This window comes from Stigmatopora argus, chromosome 5 (assembly GCF_051989625.1).
Source record: "Stigmatopora argus isolate UIUO_Sarg chromosome 5, RoL_Sarg_1.0, whole genome shotgun sequence".
NCBI lineage: Eukaryota > Metazoa > Chordata > Actinopteri > Syngnathiformes > Syngnathidae > Stigmatopora > Stigmatopora argus.
This window is the reverse complement of record NC_135391.1, coordinates 9702102-9722707: the sequence shown is the minus strand read 5'-3', so window position 1 is coordinate 9722707 and position 20606 is coordinate 9702102. Positions and strand designations below refer to the sequence as shown.

Below are 20606 nucleotides of genomic sequence, written 5' to 3'. Positions count from 1 at the left end.
TACCAATAAATGTCCTCTAGACACTGTATGTACACAAGAAAAAAGGTCAAATCAAAAGTGATGCAAATTCATAATGAGTATAATAAAAACTTTTTGGGGCCAATCCTATTTACAAGGCCATTTCCGAATTGGATAAGAATAAGTGTGTGTTCTTTGTTGAGAAATCAAAGTTAAACTAGGCTTTGGAGTGCAATGGATACTTCATATATAATGTACTCTATAGTCAGAGGAACCACGTTTGTACACCCTTTGGGATTTCTTACATTTCTGCCTAAATTGGTCATAAAATATGGTCTGATCTGTCCAACAATGTCAAGAATAAACAGTGTGTTCGAACTAAAACCACTCAAACATTGAAACCTAATATTATCTATTGTAGACGCATACCTGTCAACCTCTGCCGATAACTGCCCTTATAAATGATTATGATTCCCCTTACAAACCCCCCAAAAACCTTTTTTGGGGGTTTGTAAGGGGAATCATAATCATTTATAAGGGCAGTTATCGGCAGAGGTTGACAGGTATGTTAAGACGTCTATTGTATTTTTATCGTCCATAAAATGGAATTATTCACAGGGCAGGGATGCCCCAAGCTAAGGCGCAGCTAGGAGATCATATAACTACTAATTAGATTACACAATTTGACTTGGGTGTTAGCCAACCTAAAGTATAATCGCTGAAGTAAACTACCTACCCCACTGGAGAATCAGTTCTAGCAGGGGTGACCAAGTCCGGTCCTTGAGAGCCCCTATCCAGTCTGTTTTCCATATCTCCCTCCTCTACCACACCTGAATCAAATGATCAACTTATCAGCAAGCTGTCCAGAAGCTTTGTACCGATCCCGATGATTTGATTCAGGTGTGTTGGTGGAGGGAGACATGGAAAACAGACTGGCATGGTTGTTACTCTGCCAAGGAGTGGGCAAAAAAATGGGTAAAGAGAAATCCCAGAGTTTCCACTGAAAACTTAAGGAAATGACTGAAGGATGCAAACATCTTTGTTGACAGACTCAGGAAGAAAGAAACTAAACAAGGATGGGACTTATGGGGGGAGCCGACAGAGGAAGCTATTACTGTCCAAAAAGAACAATCGTGCTCATTTAGAGTTGGCAAAAAAGTATTCGGATGCATTTCGGCACCACTGGACAAACAAATTGTAAACTAATGAAACCAAAGTATGATTATTTGTGAAGAACACCACAGATCATCTGTAGGGGAAAGTTGCTTCAACGCACAAACAGTAAAACGTCATCCCTACCGTTAGGTATGGGGACGGTGTTGTGGTGTGGGGGTGTTTTCCTACCTCTGGACCTGGACAACAGGCTATGATCAATGGGAAAGTTAATTTTCAAGTGTATCTAGATATTTTGCTGAACAATCTTACACAATCTGTCCAACAGCTGAAACTAAAAAGGGTGTGTGTGCTGCAACAGGATAACACAAAAGCAAGGCAGCATAAGAATGGTGTCAGAAGAACAAAATACATATCTGACCCAGTTAAAGCACTGTCCTACATCTAATCAAAATGTTGTGGCCTAAATCTGAAAAAAACACCCATGCCAGGAATTTTGATGACGGTTTGGCAAAGAGGAATGGTGTAAGATTTCTCCTAATCGGCGTGTCCATCTAGTCTGCAACTACAGGAAGTAGAATATTATGTAATATCAGTAAAAATATTATGACAGGTAAATGTCGGGGTAATTTGGGTTCAAGCAGACAACTTTTGTTCATTTTTAAGCTTGCTAGTGAGATCTGACCATATTTCATGACCACTTTAAGGCAGAAATGTAAAAAATTCCAAAGGGTGCACAAATGTTTTCCTCCAACTGTATATTCAGTGTGCTGCTTACTTCATTTAAGACACGTTGTGGTTGCTTTGAACTAGAATTATGGTGCACTGCGCCATCTACTGAATTTAGTTGGAATCATAGATTAGTCAACAGTCCAATTCCGCACCATTTCTAACCCATCAATTTTACGGAAAGGAAACAATGTTAAGTATATCTAGCCAATGCACGACAGCAGCAAAAGGCTCTGCTTAGGGCAAATTGTACTTTTTACACATGCTACTTTTTCAGTAACAGTCACTTAAAAGGTCACACAGTTGTTCATTAAAAGTGTTTGTAAAGTAAAATTGATCCAATGATTGTCTGGTGTAAAGTTTGGTCGACAGCTTCAAGTGTGAGTCGTGTTTACTGTAGGTCTGACATGTTGCTGTCAGATACAATCAGAACCGCCCTGAGCTAGCTAAAATTTCACCAGAAATTTCATCCAGTCTTGCTCCACTCGGACTTGGATAAACAGAGCTAAGAGGCGAAAGTGCAAACTTTGCAGTTGTCGTGACAACGTACCCCATTCAAATAATTAAACTGGTATCAGGATCAGATTAGAGACTAGTAGTACCCGGCCTGTGGTAAAGCCATTCGCGAAGAGAGGGAAGATTTCTCTCCATCCAGCGGTGGTTTAGTCGGATGGTTTCCAGGGCTCCTTGCACGCTTCTCAACTGAGAACCGTGTTCCTTCAGACTGAAGAAGAACCACTGCACCTGTGCATCACATGCAAAGACACAAAATGTCACACCCACGGAAGCTTCTTCTCCCGGATTGAAATTTATACCTGATTAAAATGAGACTGAGTGGAAAACTCCGAGGTGACAGACTTGATGATTTTTTGGATGGAAAAAGAACCTACAGAGAATCTGCAAGAAAAGACAAGGATTAGATTCTGCCTTGTCTTGAAGAATCAACTAATGTGTCCTTAAAATGCTCCACAAACATTTCTACGAGCTGGTTCCAGTTCTCTTGAACAAAATCCCAAGCAAGCAGGTTTCCATCATAGCTTTGGCAGATCGTATCAATGACCTTTTGAAGGTATTGTACCTTGATGAGATTACCATTCAAACACTCATTGAGAAGCCTGGAAACAAAACAAATGTAATGAGTTTAAAATCCTTTTAAGACAGAAAAAAAAAAAACTTCAAATTTGGAATTCTTGGCTATCCAATATTCAACCCTGCAGGCTGTGTTCAGGGCCATCACAGGAACTTACTGAAGCTTTTTTAACTTCATATTAAATGATCCAAGAAGTGTTCATTTGGCTTTTTAAAAAAAAATAGTTTTACACTTATTAGCCCGTCGCGATTATGGTTGAGGTATTTTGAATCAATAAAGAATTTGAAATTAAATGTTAATCAATTTAATATTTGATGGTATAATTGCTTAGATATAGTACTCAGTTGGAAAAAGTAGACAAATACGTATAGAAATAAGGTGATTTTTTTGTGTTCAGCTAACAGCACTCACCATTCATGGTGAAAGATTAAAAATCCACGTGTCTTAATCATTAATGCAGCATAAATATCGAGAAAATACTGTAAAAGCCTAATGGAAGCATCATGGGTACTTACCACACAATTTTACGTGGGTCTTGTGTGGATGCTAAGCCTATAAGCATATTTTTCTTATCGGAGTCATAAGTGGCATATTGATACATGGTCAACAAAGTTTCCCAGTCTTCATCTGATTGAGCAGCCACACCAAATACAACACGTTGCAGATCAGCTGGAATACTAGAAAGAAAAGAAACAAAAAAACACCCATTTTTGGTCAGCGCATGCTCTGCTGTCAACAGCACGTACTTTTTTATAACCATTTATTTGATTTTCATTGTCACCATTCTGACAAAAGGAATGTGTTTTACTCACCGGGATGTTCCGTTGGACTCGATATACTTCTTAAACATGTCTTTTGCTTGCTGTGTGCATTTTTCTTGGCCCATTTCACAAGCCATCTCTAACAGGACCGATCGCAATTTCTGCTTGGATACACTTTCTTCTTTTGTCCACGTCTGATTATCCATCAGGTCACCATAATTTTGCAGAATATATGACTGTGGATATTACAAGAAAAAAGAATAGATATATTGCCAGGCGAGTGAGTAACTAACAAATTCGAACAAGTGAAAACCAAACAAGTCTAGAAATCCATAAAAAGGATTTGGTATTAAGTTACACTGAATAAGAGTCTACAAAAGATCCTCATTGTAGGTTTAAGTGTCCCGAGCTCTGCTGTTTATTTCAGGTTGTTATAGAAAATTAGCAGCAGTTTTCTTTTTTTAAATGAAGGATTTTAATGTAGTACTGTTGTCTCCTTATGAATGTATCTACTCTGTGTGCAATATGCTGAAGTATTCAAACAATATGTATGTGCGTGTGTGTGTGCGTGTGCCCACCTTCATGTAGGTGACAAGGCCCCTCTCGTATCTTTTAAGCAGAATCTGGTAGATTTTCCTGAGCTGGAAAATGGCCTCTCTCACAGGACTCATCTCAGTTTCTTTAGGCATGTAACTTAGCAGGCTAATGACTTGGTGGAAGGACACACGTCCCAGTCTGAGATAAAATGAGTGACATTAAGAAACATACAGAGTTACAAAGAAAACTACCGTATTTTCCGGACTATAAATTAGTATACTTTTTTCATAGTTTGCCAGTAGCTCCAATTCATACTCAGGGGTGACGTATATGTAGTTAAAATATAGAATTTTACATTAACTGAAATTATATTTAACAGTGGCTTACCATGGAGTAAACAATACCCAAGAGCAGCCACTAAAAGGCGGCCTTGGCCTGTGATTAAGAGTAAGGATAACTTTGAATTGCACTTTCAGCATGGCCCATGTTTATGTTCATATTTAATCAAACCAATATAAAATTGATTAGAAAGGATAATTGATTTTGAGCTGTAGGCATTTCTTGACTAGGTACACCTAAACTCCAGAACGATCTACTATATTGTGGAAAATAGAGTACGTACTATAAAGCATTTTTATTTGTAAACCTACTTGGAGAGAGCAAACATGTTGTGTATTAGTGAAGCACGGTCCTCCTGTGGAAGGATTTGGAAGTTGTTAGACATTGCCTCTGTCAGTGTAGCCCAGCCTTTGTCACCGTAGTCAACAATGTAGAATCCTGTGTTCTTGTAATTGAACTTGAGCCATTTGACAGTTTCTGGAATCTTAAGAGTCTCTAAAAAGAGATATTGTGTGCCACTGCATTAGTACTTCACATTCACAGACTTTAGCAACTGATTATACTGTGTCATTCACCTGACTTGGTCTTCAGGATGAACAACTGTCTACACTCAGGGCTCAAACTACAGCTGTCATTCACATATGTCACTGGAATATTCCACAAGCTAGAAAGGAGGGCAAAATACAATTCACCTTTTGGTCTGGTGACGATCCATGATGCCATAGCATAGAGAAAATGGACAAAGATGAAGAGGACATAGTAGTTTACCTGGATGAATGTGTGGCATTGTCTGATCTAAGCTGGAAAATCTCCTGCTTTAAGGTAACCTCGTCCGCCTCACGGGATACCGTAACCAGTGGAAAGCCTTTCTGGGATGTCCATGATCTCATCATCTCTGACACATTTGGATGCTGACTTGAGACCTCTACCTAAGGACCCATTGAAAAATTATTCATTCCATTTCATTCATTTTTTTTCTTATTAAATCAATTCTTATGATTTTCCAAAAATAATAAAGCACGTACCTCTGTGAGACTATTCCAAAGGTCATCAGTGTCTGTATTCAAGCCAGAAAACTGTTTCAGATATTGAATGATACCTTTTCTGAACTGCTGCTCACCAGGCAAAGAGGCATTCAACATCAGAAGAATGGAAGCCCCCTGAAAGACCACGGTACAACACATTGTAGTGAGTATCAGAACTAGTCATACAGTGGATAGGAATCAAAATGAAAAATAAATAAAAAACAAGCATACCTTCAGATAAGACACGGAGTCAAACATCTCATGTACTTGGTCAGGGTTATTGACTTCCGTAGACACGGGATGGGACGAGTTGAGTGCATCTTTGTCCAACGCTCTAAATCGAACATCTAAAAAAAACAAGCCCTACAAACACGATATGATAAATATGATGAAAAAAAACACATTACCTGAATTGTTCTATCTATATAAAGACGAAAACCATCAAATATAATCTCTCTACATTTCAACGTGATGCAAGGAAACTATAACTTTACAATAAGAAATAATCTGCTCTAGTGTTTCCTGTTTTTTTTTAACTTTTGTGAGGCCGAAATTCATGAATAGCTCTAATGACTGATGGATTCATGCAGAAAATGAAGAAATGATTTCAGTTAAGTGTGTATATATTGGTACTATATTAACCAGTACAATGTATCAAAATGTATTATTATACAGAAACATGCTTGTAAAAATTTGTATTCATTCATATCCATTCACTCTCTGGGCACTGATTAAATACCAACTAAACAGTTTTGATTGTCTCACAGGACATGACAGAATTACTGATTTGGAATATTGTAGTAAATGAAAATTGCATGCAGTGTCTAAATACCACTAGGTGTCACTTATTGTAAGCAACTTTTTTTTAAAGCAATACGTACATTCATTTCAACCTTTATTGGGTAGTGTTCTAATAACAACGCTCAGCACTTACCATGTCCAGTTGTGGCAATACCGTCTGCAGTGACGTGTACTGCATGTAAGTGGCAAATCCCTCATTGAGCCACAAGTCACTCCACCAGCTCATTGTGACCAGATTTCCAAACCACTAAAATATACCAGTGCAAGATTATTTCACAGGCCTATTTTGCCACATGTACTCTAAGAAAAGTGAACAAATATGCATAAAGAACTACCTGATGTGCCAGCTCATGTGCAATAATAGACGCAACTAATTGTTTTTCCATAAGAGAGGAGTTCCGGCCCACCAGCAGGTTGGATTCTCTGAAGGTGATTAGACCCCAGTTCTCCATGGCACCCGCCAGGAAGTCTGGAATTGCAACCAAGTCTAAAAAAACAAAATCATAGATTATGGTAAGGATCTAAAATATTATGGTTAGAGTGAAGTAATAATGACAAATGATGTTCACCTAGTTTCGGAAGTGGATAGTTAATTTCGAAAAAGTGATTGTAAAACTCCAGCAGTTTGGATAACGTGTCTAGAGCGTAGTCAGTCTGCTCTTTCTTCTCTGGTACACAGTATACAGAAACCTAAAAAAATATAAAATACCATGGCAGAAATCCAGATTGTCAATTGGAACGATTTACACTGCTAAGAAAAATGTTGGGCACTCCTGGGATTTCTATGATCTTAATTCAGAAATCATTGGGTCTTTGGATGAGCAACGTAATTTTAATGTACCAAAGAAGTGATGGATAAAGTAAGATTTCAAATAAGAAATTAGGTTTCTTGTACTAATGTAAGATGTGCAATATGCTTACTTTTTGGAAGTCATAAGGAAATGTTTAGAAAATGTAGTGTGTGGATAATTTTATTTGATGTGTTGGAACATTTTCTGTTTGTCCAAAAACTTCATGTCCGATTGTTGAAGTTGTTGAGCCAAACACCCAAATGATTTTTGTAAAAATTACAACATTTGTCAGGAATCTTTTATACAACTGTAAAAACGAATTATCTGAATGGAAAAATTATTGAGGAATCAAACCTACCAAAGTGTCAGAGACGGTTCTGTTGGCAGAGATGAAGTTACCTACGACAAATGCCACCAAGTAAGTGCTCATGTTGACACTGGTCACAGCAAACTCGTCTTGTACAAGGCCATTGGCGAGCTGCGTACTTTTTGCCTGAGACACACATTTGAGAGAGCGTTTTTTTTTTAAATTCTTATAATAATAACAACAGAACACCAAAACGTTCGAGAGAAAAAAAATACCGCAATGTGACTGCAGTTTTATGAGACAGTTTAAAAGGTTTTGTGGCCATATAAGGTTAGTTGAGGTGAGCATTGCACCCAAATTAGATCGTGGATTCCTATTTTAAATTCCATTTTATTCCTTGTCATCTTGATTATGTGCAAATGGACAAAGTCCTGCAGAGCAAAACTTGTGATAGATGGCCTCTCCCTCCATTCAACCTCTCTTATCTTATCACAATATAGCCAGGCACAAGGTGAATTTTATCAAAACTTTTACACTACATGTCTGAACAGTCACCAAATTTCATAGAGCAAAATTGGAAACGTGGATTTGCAGACAATAAAGGCGAAAATAACCATAGCTCTAAACTAAAATCAAAAGTACCTTAGGCATGTTAGAGATCGCCGTGTGTTCTGGTTTCCTGTTCATTTTAACCAGAAAGGTGGCTTTAAAAGATGGTTCATCAAAGCAGGGGAAGGCTTTACGAGCAAACAGTGGCTCAAACTGGGTAGCTGCTAGGACGCTGGGGAAAAAAAAAAGAATGGACATAAGAAAATAGCCATTTGGAATTATTAGATTAGATTAGATTAGATAATTTTATTCATCACGTAGGGAAATGTCACTGTCACAATAATATCAGAGGAAAAGACAGTGGATATCTTGGTGTACCTTTTCTTTCCAGATTGATCTATGTAGGAACTATTGTAGAAACCATCATAAGTATGGGATAGCCTGGCTGTGTAATCCAGGGTCAACACACAGTGCTGGCCTGCCTTCAACTCTTCAGAGAATTTCACAGCAATCTGCTCCCTTGTCTTATTCTCCAGTATGGTGACATCAGTGGCCTCCTCATCACCGAGCTTGAAGAGAAAAGGCGGAAGTTAACAAATAGTAGACCACACAGTGCCAAACACCTTTTTTTTCATGAAACTTTTCTAACTCTTTTAAACCATACGATCTCATGAGAACTTAGCAAGAAAGGCAATTTAAGATGTTTTCTCAGAAATATGGGCATTATTGCATCAGTGTGAGTTCTCAGAAAAATGCGGAAATCCACACACACAAATTGTTGTTGTTATTTTTAAGATCTCCCATGAAGGGGTCATACTGGGTATTAATATGCTAAATTGTTGTATTTGTCCAAATTAATGCCATGCTCCACCTCCATTTATTTAGGAATGGAACCAGTGTTGCATTGCACACCACTGCCACTGGATGACCAGTGCAGTTTTAAAATGACAGAGCCTGGGCTGGTGTTTATTAAACTTAGTCATTTGCTTGGATTCAAAACACAAATCTCACCTTGAATGTAGCTTTGGTAATGTTAAGATTAGCACTGTGCAGGACAATCCGCTTGGTGTTGTGAAGTACAATCATGTTGATAACAGTGCAGCCACTAAAATTCATGGTGCCAAAGTCAGGAGTCAGCGTGAGGTCATAGCTGAGAGGACGTATGCTACGGGGGAGCTGATATTGTATCCAAGGGAAGAGTTCACCATCAGTGCCATTTGACGTTTTATTCTCTTGTTTAGGGCATCCCCTCTGCAAAAAAATGGAGAAAGAAAATCCTTAGGGATACGAGCGATAGGAAGAGTCTCATATTGCATGTTCATGACTTTTTGGAGAATAATGGGCAATACCCTGTACTGCTCACTCAGCCAATTGTCCAGTCAATGAGAATGACAGAGGAAATTTGCGGAGTAGAAAAAGTTCAAATGCATGAACTCAGTTTATTTTTCTCACCTTTGTAAAGTTGCACCCGGGTAAAAAGTACAAAACCGTAGTCATGGAGGCCACTATGGTCAGAAGTAGCACACAAACAATCATGGTCCGGGCTGAGGGTGCTGAATAAGATCTGGGACACGGACAAGTAACACACATATCATTAGTATATCTAACTAATCAGAAATCAGTAGTGTAATTATGAATAGGCAATAATGAGCAAAATCCTCCTACCTGGGTGGAGTTTGCCTGATGTAGGGGTAGGGGTTCGATCGTTGGTTGGAACTGCGGTTCATGAAGGACATGCCTAGAAGTCGAGCTGAAGATTCACAGTCCTCTTCATCATCATCTGCATCATTCTCACCCAGGCCTCGGACCAGGAGCCGAGAGCTGCGAGGCTCATACACGGCTTCATCTGGGTCAAGAGCCGGAAACGTCTGAAAGCACAGTGCAAAGACCACCATCTATTGACTCAAAGGGGACAAGATTAAGGAGGCAGGAGCTTGTAGGAACTAAATTTTAAAATAAGAATATATTTTAGGGACATTAATTGAACTTTAATTGACACTGTAATCGTTGCATCAATGCAACTGTAATTTTGAATTAAATTCAAATATGTTGAATATGTGCTTTTCTTAACCAAGCAATACTCAAACTGGCTTTGAATACTCGTCTTTCAGTGCCATTCACGGTTCTAGATACCCAATCCTTTTTGACTAGGAGATAAATTGACCCGTCAAAATGAATTAGGTGTCTAGCACTATCAATGGCAACCACTAAGTTAAATGAGTGCATAAAGTGTCCAAATGGTTAAAGGGACTCAATTTTGATTAATGCCATAGAGTAGATTAAAATGAGTAGAGTGTACTGGATATGCTGTGGCGTCTCTGGCCAGATCCACAACGTCAGGCTCTTCTTCAAACATACTGTTCTCAATCATGTTTCTTGGGAGGCTGGCACGCTCTACAAAAAGATAGAAACAAGGAAGTGACATGATTTCCAAGAGGAAATGAAAGCTGTTGTGAAATGCGAGTGTCTGAAAATGTCAGTGCAGGCAGGGAATAATACCTTATTGGCTGAAATCTACATTATCATTTCTGTACTGTAACTGCACCTGTCTTGACTTACGCACCAAAGTTTCAAAGTATTTTCTCTGGCAATTGCAACATCCGTCTAGCTTTTGGGGGGTTGCATTTTACGTTTGCAACTGTGTCGGATGCCAATCATATTTGAATTTCCTGTCTTCTTTCTTTTGAATTGGCACAGATGTATTGTGAAACCCTCTTATTTCATAAAGCAAAAGCTCGGTTTCCTATCATCAAACACCTTGTAGCACTATTTCCTGTTACTTTGCAGATGTATCAGTGACAAAAACTGTATGTACATTTTTTTCGTGGTCACCAAAATGGTCCTACAAGCACCAAGTAATACGAAGAATGCAGTGAGAATGCATTGTCTGCTCATGTCACATGCTACCAAAGATACATACGCATGCATTCTCACAAACCTGCATTGCATTGTGCGCAGTGGCACACAATGTGTCTTGTTCTGTCAAATACATCAAATTCTTTGTGAGGAATGTTTTTTTCAACTGGTCATTTTCTGAACAATAACTATTGTGTTTAGTTTCCAAATTCAATATTATCAATGCAGTAGAAAATGGCCCATTCTAACTGACTACATACCTAATGTGAGTAAAGAATATATCTGGCAGTAACACTAGAAAAGGATAGAAACCGTGTAGATTGTATGTAAGATCAAAACCACAGTTTAAGCATTAGGACGGGTTAAAGCTTTTTGTGGTTTTCAGGTGTTTCAGGTTTTTTTTTTACAGTTAGTTAACGTCCCTTTACAGTTAGATCTCAAGAAAAAGATTGATGTAATACAATGAGTCACATCAGTGACACAGATACATTACACACTGATTTGTTTTAACATTACTATAACATAACATGATTAAAAAGCATTTTGGAGTCAGACTCTCTTTATATGGTTATCTTGTCCCCTTGTGCCCTGCGATTGGCTGGCCAACAATCCAGGGTATCCCCTGCCTGGTACCCATAGTTGGCTGGGATAGGCTCCGGCACCCCCGTAACAATTGTTAGGATCAGCGGTACGGAAAATGATTGAATGAACTCTTAACCATCTGATTTTCAGCATGATCTTTCCATTCCATTTGGGCAATAATAAGTGGTAAGGTAATGTATTTAACTTGTCCATTATTGTGGATAATAATGACACTCTTAAAATGTGATCAGGGGTTTTTCCGAACAATTATTATCCATCGGTATCATTAAACTGAGAAAAATAAGTCTCTTCTTCTTGCTTCTGGCTTGCAAAACATTTGAATTTACTTCCTGGTGGAATTAGGCCAACGGGAGAGGTTATGAGCTGTCTGCTCTGATAGGCAAAGCAGAGGTGAAGACGACTTATTTGCTCAACATACCATGACTAAATAGGGCTGATATCGAACCTTGATCGACTTGATTCAGACAGCGATTGGTCTGCTTTGGAATCGCTTAACTTGTTAGCTTCCAGCAGGTTCGTTTAATACCAAAAAAGTGTAATTGACCCTTGGGTCAATGTCACTCCCAATGAATGGTTAGTATTAGCGAGCTTGCCTTCCGTTAGCATGCTGTCAGTCAGGTTACTGTAAATCATCCATACAATAAACGTCGTGCTTACCTGTATTGTTATAGTCAAAAGGATCCATTGCAGGGTATTGACTGAGTGACCTTACGTCTACGAACCGGACTATTTTGGATGCGTTTTAATAAAGCGTATAATTTTAAAAGTGCTTGCCTGCAGCCTGTCTTCACAACACCAACACCAGCTGCGCAGTGGCTACCTAGCCAAATCTCATATTTGTAGCTAACTGATTACAATAGATTTTTTTTCAACGCAGTCGCAGGAAAGATCTAAATAAATAAACAGTACTATTTCGTCGGAAACGATTTTTGTATAACGTATTATGGCAAATGACGCTTGGCTTCCTAGTAGAATAGTTGTTGACAAATGACCTAGCTCTCGTATCCTATTGGCTGTCAACAGTGAGGGGCGGGGCGAGAGTCGTGACGCTGTACACATAAATAAGTGTAAACATAAGTGTCAAAGAAACGCAAATAAATGAGAGTTTTCAAATAATTTTATTTTTCAAATGTTGACTGCCATTGGGAAGAATATATAATGAGTTATGAAGAAAACAATCAAAGGGTAGTGTATTGTGAAAAAGTAGTTGCCAGCTAAACCTAATATACATTATTTCACCACCCTCAAGAATCCCTGTAAAATAAAAATTTACAACAAATCATTTGATTGTCTTGTGACAGCAGAATGTTGTTTTTACAGCATAATAACCCCAAAACATACTTGCCAATAAACAATCAGAATGAACATTTCTTAACATGAAATGTTTAAATGAACCGTTACAAGTCCTTCTGTCATGAGTTATTTTTCTCAGAAACACAGTTTTTTAATGTCTCCAAGTTCCTCTGGATCCACCGAACGTTTTTCTGCAGGTTGTCCAGTGCGAGTTGAGGACCCTTGAATTGAGATGCATGTTCTCTGATGGACTCAAAGAATAACTTCACCTGGATGAGGAAAAGAAAAAATAACAGCATATCCTTCATTGATATATCTTGACAGTCCAATTAGAATGCCTATGGACCTACTATAAAATATGTTTTTTAATAATATGCAGTGAAGATGTACGTATATACCTCAGTGTATTCCTCTGGGTATGAAAACTGGCTTGTGGTGCCTATGAGTATGTTTCGAATGGTAGATGAGCCCAATTGAAATCTGAAAAGGACACAATTAGACCAAATCTCCAAAATTAAAACAATAACTGATCCATGAATTGACACACACTTTTGAACTAGCGTGCTCCAGTTTTTCTTAACAAAGTTCCATGCAATGTGATGTCCATGAGGATTTCTGGCCACCAACACGATGACTAATGACAAATCCATGGGTCGTATCACGTGGCCTTCCAGACCCAGGTCCAACAGCCTATAGTGCAAATAAACGTTATCATACAGCTGGAAATTAAACATAATAATTTTCCACATTATGGCCGCATAAACCGAAGTGAAAATATGCAATCGTCTGGTGATTTGGTACACAATTAAATAATCCTACTCTGAGTGTGTTACTATAAAGTAGCCTATGAGAGAATGTACCTTTGTAATTTATTTGTGTCTCTGCTAGTGGTTAAAGCAAACAAAAATTTGTCTTTCTGTGCCGGAGAACTTGCGGTCTTGTACATATGTAAGAGTGACCCCCATCCATGATCATCCTGGGCACCAACAGCATACACAGTCTCTGCCACATCAGTAGGAAGCCTGAAGTTAACATAGTAGTTGGTTGTGTGAGCGTCACCATGTACGAACAGAAATTCTGAAGTTTTAGTAAAACTCTTAGATGGACTGACTTGAGAGCTCCATTTGACTGAAGCCAGTCTTTGAAACGCTGATGTGCTTCATTCAGAGAGGAAGTGTCATTCAGATGACAAGCCAATGAGAGGACCTTTGACCTCAGTCGCCTAGTTGACACAGGGCCATCTTCACTCCATACCTGCTTGTCGATGAGTGCACGGAAAAACTGCAGGATGAAGTTCTGTGCCAAAAGAAACAGAGAAGTAGTCAACACATTATTACACAATGTTTATCAGTGTAGGACTTTCTATACAGTATTTTTTTCTTCTTACCCTAAAGTTCTGCACTAATTCTGCATCATTCCCCTTCTCAATTAGATGGTAAAGTGCTTCCAGGTAACCCAATCCTATGAGCAGAGGTACTGTATGTGTCTCCAAATGAAGATAACCAATCAAATCAAACGCTTTGTTCAGCGGAAGGTAACCTGCCCTTTAAAATACACAAAAAGATGGGTTGGATGTCATTAGTGATTTCAGGCACAAATACACTCTCATAACACACTAAAGACAGTAAACAAAAAATACTGTAGTCTTACGTGACCAGCTGAAAGGCATTGTGTAACAAATGGGTCCTGTCTTTGTAGCTAAGAGCAGTGTGGTTTTCTCTCAGCAGCTTTGTTATCTCATCCCATCCGCCATTTTCATAATGAACGACATAGTAGCCGGTCATGTCCACATTGACCTTCACCCAGCTGACATTCTCTCCTACATGGACACTGTCTGTAATGCACACAGACAACAACTATATTACCACGTTAACAGAAAGACACTTAGTCCAGCATGAATCTTAACTATGCCAACAAGCAGGCCTTTTAAAATATATTCCTCTATCCTCATGGTTATTATTTTTCCTAATATGTATTCTTGTAATGCACATGCCAACATAAAACCTGAGAATTCAATGGTGGATTTCCCACTAGGCATGTAAATAAGGCAAAAACTGAACCTTTCCTGCTCACCTGTAAGTGTTGTCATCATGTGTCTATGGACGATGCTAGAAGTATCCATCTTGTAAGTCAGAGGAATATGCCACAAATAACTACAAAAGAAGAATGATTGAAAACACGCAACCCAAATTGCAATGCTGAAGTCAGCAGCTTTTCCTGCATTCTCACCCCTGTTGCAATGTGGACCAAAGGGGGTCAGAGGGGAGCTCTGTCCTCAGGAATCGAACCTGTTTTAGCATCAGACGTGGACCCTCTCTTTTAACAATGACCAGAGGGATACCTTTTTGTAGAGTCCAAGTGTTCATCATGGCTGTCAAGTCGAAGTCTTCTCCAGCCAATGTATACTGAATGAAACAATAATCAAGTTGACATTTCAAAAACGTCAGCAGTTTTAACTAGTTTACTTACTGAATTTTTATGATGCTGTTCTCTGCTGTAACACTGTTGGCCTGAATTAAAATCCTCTTGTGAGCAAGTCTGAAAAATGGCAGAATGAATTATTCAAATGGTATCAATCAATCGAGCTATCCGTCAATCTATTTATCTTGCTTGCTAGATAAATTAGCACAAATTCTAGGAATGTTTTCTAAAGCATGGTTAATGACATGATGCTCATCTTGTTTGTGTTCATACATTGCCCAGACTGTCCCACAGATCTTGGTTTTCTGCATTCTGATAACTATATTTGCGGAGGTATCGAACTATCCCCGTCTGGAACACGTCATCTGACAGAAAGTGGTGCAGCATGTGAAGGATACACGCTCCCTGGCAATAGAGAGAGAGAGAAAAACAAATGTGCTTCACAAGTCTGATGAAAAAGACACCAAATGTTCCAAATAGAGGAACATTTTTACTCAAATCTTTGCTTATACTAAGAGAACGGTTAAAGTATCCATGACGTGGTAGGTCTCTTTATTTTAGTTCAAATGAAGACTATTATATTGTGTTGCATCATTTTTACATTTCCCTAAGATTGGGTAACAGGTTTTCTATAATTCTCTACATAATTAAATGTTTTATGATGGTGAGCGTTTTGTTTATACTCGTTTTATTTTCAAGTGTTCAACTTTTTTCTAAATCAAAATGAAGACATTCATCCAACATGCAGCCAAACATTTTGAACAGCACAATCAATGATCATGAACTTTAGAAATCATACTTTATCATAGGAGATGGTGTCAAACATCTCCTGGATGTGAGTTGGGTTCTCAGCTGGACTGGATATTGGCCGCGAGGACTTCAATGAATCATGAGCAACGGCTGCAAAACATGTGTGTAAGAAATTCTCCCCCTGCAAGAAAATTGACATTGTGACCAACTCATTTTCTGGTTGATCATTTGGTTATGTTCGGCACATACCACTTTGAGTTCAGGGTAGGTAGCGTCCAATGAAATGTACTCCATGTATCTGGCAAACCCCTCATTTAGCCAGGTATCATTCCACCACTTCATTGTTACCAAGTTACCAAACCACTGCAAGCAAAAAATAAAATAAAAAAATGTATCAAACACCATTGCTCAGTGATAGTTTTCAGTTAAGTTAATTGTGGTAGAGTTCAATCAGATTAACCCTTGAATTCTGAACTTCTGCAGAAGATCTGTTTGGCCAAGTTTGGTTTAATTTGGGGCCTTACACAAAGGAAACTTAACAAGATGCATGCTGTCCTAAACTGAAACATACTGACATACACACACCTACCTGATGTGCAAGTTCATGCCCGATAACCTTGGTAACCCAGAGTGTATCAGATGCTGATGATATGTTAGGGTGGAAAAGCAGGCTACTCTCTCTGTAGGTCGTCAAGCCCCAATTTTCCATTGCACCTGTTTGGAAGTCTGGGACTGCAATCAGATCTGACAGAGAAGGAAGAATTTTGGAATATGTGTCTTCGTGATTGGCAATAGAAAAAAATATTTACCGCATTTGGGTAGTGGATAACGAATGTTGAAATACTCCTCATAGAAATCAAGCATCTTGATAGCAACTTCAAGGGCGTAGTTCGTCTGAGACAATTTTTCCGGATCAGCATAGACGGACACCTGCCACACGGAGCAGTACGAGTAGACGAATCCTTAGTGATTAGGATTCATGTCGGAAAAGCCACTTTTCTTCGAGAACATACCTGGACTCCAGATGAGGTTTTTGCACTAACAGATTTAAAATCACATACAACAAAAGCTACAAGGTATGTGCTCATCTTTACACTTGTATCATACTGGTCTTCCATCAAGTCATTATCCACTTCAACTGATTTAACCTGTAGCACACGGACACCTGGTCATTTGATAGAAATTCTCACATAAAGAGCTAATGTGGAATTAAATGGATACGGTAGCTTTTCAAAAATGGAGGAAAGTTTGGCTTCAAATTTTCGGAAAAATAGACCTTCAATTTTTTTCCTGCAACATATTTATCAATATTTGTAACTATCACAGATGTGGATTAGTTCTGTTATATATATATATATGTATATATATATATATATATATATATATATATATATATATATATATATATATATATATATATATATATATAAAATTTGATACAAAATAGATAAAATATTTGGCATGATCACAGTAGCAGTGTTGCAAATTTGTACTAATGGTAGCTTTTTCTAATGCGTAGAAGCTACCTGTTTAGCTAGGCGTTACGACAAACTAGTATAGTAAATTTAAACAAAATAATAATATTGTGCTAATGTCATCATATGCATAACCGGGTTGTATATGAGGTAGAGTGAGCTAATTTATAAAATATGAAAAAACAGAAGAGACAACCTCATTTGTCTCCTTCAAATCTGAAAAGAACTTGCTTTACTTACTATGGGCATATTAGACAAAGAAATGTACTTAGAGCTCCGTCTTATCCTCACTGAGAAGATGGCTTTAAAGCTCGGCTCGTCAAAACATGGGAATGCCATACGAGCACCAGTAGGCTCAAAGTGAGTGGAAGCCAAAGTTCTAAAAAGGTTAGGTAAAGTGTAAAATATTATTTTCAAACCCTAGAGTAATAAAAATTCTATGCACCACATTATAGACGTCACCTGATCTCTCCTGAGCTTGTCATGTAGGTGCTTTTATAGAAACCCTGGAAGCCCTCGGCCAACTCTGCCCCAAACTCAAGATATAGGAAGTACTTCTGTCCACTAATGAGTACACGGGGTGAGAAGATCCCTATCTGCTCATGTGCAGGGTTGTGAAGACAAGGTAGAACCTAAGAAAAGAGGTTAGCCACTCAACTCAGATAAGAATCAATTTGCCAATCCACCCGCTTTGTTTTAATAACTACCTGATCAGACAGATGAGCGAGATTCTCATCCAGTATGGTTGCCTTGGAGATTTCCAGACCCTTGCTGTGCAAAACTACCCAATTTGTGTTGGTCTGGACGTCAATTTGAATCATAACTGTGCCGGTGAAATGTAATCGAGTGATGTTCGGATGCACCGTGATGTGGTAATGACGAGGTATTATGTACCTATGAAGAAAACATTTTTCTTAAATTTGTAATGAATGCAATAAATATCAATATAAATAAATATAGCAGGGTAATTACCTTGGCAGGCGAAGGCGACTCCAGGGGAAAGACAAATTGTCTGTCCCTAATGGAGTTTGTTCTTGAGAAGGATGATGGGGGCTTGATGCCTGCTGTGAAATTTGGGTGGGCTGCATTCCAACCACATAGGAATGGAGAATAGACAGAACAAGCAGCCCTACCAAGACCATTTTGGATGAAATGTCCTCGAGGGAGTGAAAAGTCAAGGCCACGCAGCGGGCTAAGAACTGCTGATGAAAGCAATCTGTCAAATGCTTTACTTTGAAAGTCAGTAATTGTTACCTATCTGATGCTGAAAACGTACAGGAGCTTCCAAGCTTTTTGTTGTCTTTGTTTCTTAAACCTAAAAAAAAAACAAATGTATCTCTTTAGTGTCCTTGTCTATTCCTTCCTACTTATGCAGCAGATAGATGCTTGTTTCTGCATCTTGCTTGAATTTTATCACTGAAAACAGGCATACTACTGCACATCTTTAGGCGTACAGTATGACATGACCAATCAATTTGTTCTATGTATCATGACAATTCAATTAAATTTATACTAAAGTCAAAGACCCTGGATTCAACAGCTAGGTAAAACAAAAAGTTAAAGATTGCAATAACATGCTTGTTTTTAGGATGTGGGAGGAAACCGGAGTACCCAGAGAAAACCCACACAAGCCCGGGAAGAACATGCAAAATATCTGAAATATCTGTTCCTGTTTAACTTATCTGACTTAAAATGGAGTTTATGACTATGGGCAGTTACAGGTAAAACTGAAACACCACAAGGTGAGACACCACAACAAAGATCAGGACAAGGAAATTGTAATACTTTGGATAAAGAAAAACAATCGAAAAGGAAACTGAACAACATGTCTAAATAATAAGTGAACTCCTATGTAATTCAATACTGTGACATGCACAAAGACAAGGCACATGCTTGTCAGCAGTGTGGACAAAAGCAGATCAGGACACACAGCTAAAAGTGTGAGGTGAGAACAGCTGCAGCACAACAGAGGCACATCAAATCAGCTTGTCATTCCTTCAAATCTACTCATAGGAAGCTCTGATGAATTGTAAGAATACCTGCAGATATACAGAAAGCTTTACCTTGTTCGCGTTAGCTTGAATATAGCCTGATACAACGTTGAAGACTTTCACTTTCTCTTTAACCAGGTCGGGTAACTAACTATAACTGCCACTTGGCAGCGCTGTAGTGCAAGAGATGACGCTCTGTGCAATCCTCTTTTTTATGGGGAGGGGAATTTATGTTTTGTTTTTTTCTTGGGGCAGGTGCGCCCCCAATATATATATTTTTTTATTTTTTTGCAGGAATGGAGGAGGGGCCATAGTTGCCTAAAGTCACTATATGAGTCATATCTATTCCCCTTAATGCACTACCCTGTTTTGAGAAAATATTAAATAAAAAATGTACACGCTTGGAGTAGATTGAATATAATCTGCTCAAAACTGTACACAGAGGCAAATGAACAATGACAACACAATGAAAGCCACGCCAGTGCTTCTACACTTTACCATCATCTGCATGCTACTGACGGGTGAGACTTTCAAAAACCCTTACAATTTCAAAGTTAAAATGAAAGATTTTTAAACGTTATAATTTACTGTATTGCTTTGCTTTTCCCTGCCTAAAGGTTCAGTATTATTTTCTACAATTTATATTGTCTGTATATGTATATATTACAATAGTTTGTTATTTTGTTTCTAAAATGTTTGAAGAGGGGAGAAAGAAAATCATTTGTTTATAAGAATAATAGGAATGCTAACTCTATATATTGTATTGGTATTATTATTATTAAGCAAACACAATAAACACACCAAACAGTAATACCTTCTTTTTCTCTTTTTTAAGGAGTTAAATGTGGCATGATGGTGACTGTGGCATCCCCTGTTCACCTGCCAAGGGAGAAACTAAGATGGTCTCTGCTGTTTTGCATGGTGAGGAACTTCAGAAGAGGGTGTCTGGAGATTAATTGGAAGTCGCCGTCAGATGGTCACATCTCAACTAGGTTGGTTCACTTTGCTGCAAACAAAAAGCTTCTTAACTACAGTGCAGAAGCAGGAATCACAGTAGCCATCAATGATTGGACATCCTTTAGATGCTCTGTGTGTCGACGTTGGAGAGGGAGAAAGAGACGCCCCAGTACATTCAAAGGTTGCACAATCTGTCAAGTCTCATATTTCTACCATCAGAAACATTTAAAATAATACAAGATTCTTCTCAACCCTACCAG

At 38.4% G+C, this 20606-nt stretch overlaps 2 protein-coding genes across 2 annotated transcripts; both read right to left on the bottom strand.

Moving 5' to 3' along the window:
• Nucleotides 1-489: 489 nt before the first annotated feature.
• Nucleotides 490-12450, bottom strand: lnpep (leucyl/cystinyl aminopeptidase). The gene is made up of 22 exons (XM_077601252.1): nt 12117-12450; nt 10300-10394; nt 9666-9868; nt 9453-9564; nt 9012-9251; nt 8379-8569; nt 8094-8232; nt 7503-7637; nt 6923-7043; nt 6689-6840; nt 6487-6600; nt 5784-5915; nt 5553-5687; nt 5296-5456; nt 5103-5191; nt 4839-5022; nt 4230-4386; nt 3703-3887; nt 3406-3567; nt 2775-2915; nt 2616-2697; nt 490-2544 (listed from the first exon to the last, which is right to left on the bottom strand). The coding sequence occupies exons 1-22, from the start codon at nt 12142-12144 to the stop codon at nt 2386-2388; spliced, it is 3117 nt and encodes a 1038-aa protein (XP_077457378.1). The 5' UTR covers nt 12145-12450; the 3' UTR covers nt 490-2385.
• Nucleotides 12451-12558: 108 nt separating this feature from the next.
• erap2 (endoplasmic reticulum aminopeptidase 2) lies at nt 12559-19527 on the bottom strand. The gene is made up of 21 exons (XM_077600973.1): nt 19462-19527; nt 18371-18713; nt 18106-18292; nt 17861-18030; nt 17639-17777; nt 16937-17071; nt 16733-16853; nt 16513-16667; nt 16173-16286; nt 15973-16104; nt 15447-15578; nt 15222-15290; nt 14982-15157; nt 14826-14905; nt 14403-14586; nt 14140-14296; nt 13864-14048; nt 13613-13774; nt 13302-13442; nt 13151-13232; nt 12559-13021 (listed from the first exon to the last, which is right to left on the bottom strand). Exons 2-21 carry the CDS (start codon nt 18538-18540, stop codon nt 12872-12874), a joined length of 2841 nt encoding a protein of 946 aa, XP_077457099.1. The 5' UTR covers nt 18541-18713; nt 19462-19527; the 3' UTR covers nt 12559-12871.
• Nucleotides 19528-20606: the final 1079 nt, after the last annotated feature.

What these genes read in the sequence shown, in the direction of transcription:
- lnpep (XM_077601252.1), bottom strand. Translation starts at nt 12,144, where the DNA reads ATGGATCCTTTTGACTATAACAATACAG. An exon ending in CGATCTCTAACATGCCTAAG is followed by an intron (nt 7,638 to 8,093) that starts GTACTTTTGATT and finishes TGTGTGTCTCAG; the next exon opens with GCAAAAAGTACGCAGCTCGC. An exon ending in TGGAACCAGCTCGTAGAAAT is followed by an intron (nt 2,698 to 2,774) that starts GTTTGTGGAGCA and finishes CTTTTCTTGCAG; the next exon opens with ATTCTCTGTAGGTTCTTTTT.
- erap2 (XM_077600973.1), bottom strand. Translation starts at nt 18,540, where the DNA reads ATGGTCTTGGTAGGGCTGCTTGTTCTGTCTATTCTCCATTCCTATGTG. An exon ending in AATTAGTGCAGAACTTTAGG is followed by an intron (nt 14,049 to 14,139) that starts GTAAGAAGAAAA and finishes CTTTTGGCACAG; the next exon opens with AACTTCATCCTGCAGTTTTT. An exon ending in TGGAGCACGCTAGTTCAAAA is followed by an intron (nt 13,233 to 13,301) that starts GTGTGTGTCAAT and finishes TGTCCTTTTCAG; the next exon opens with ATTTCAATTGGGCTCATCTA.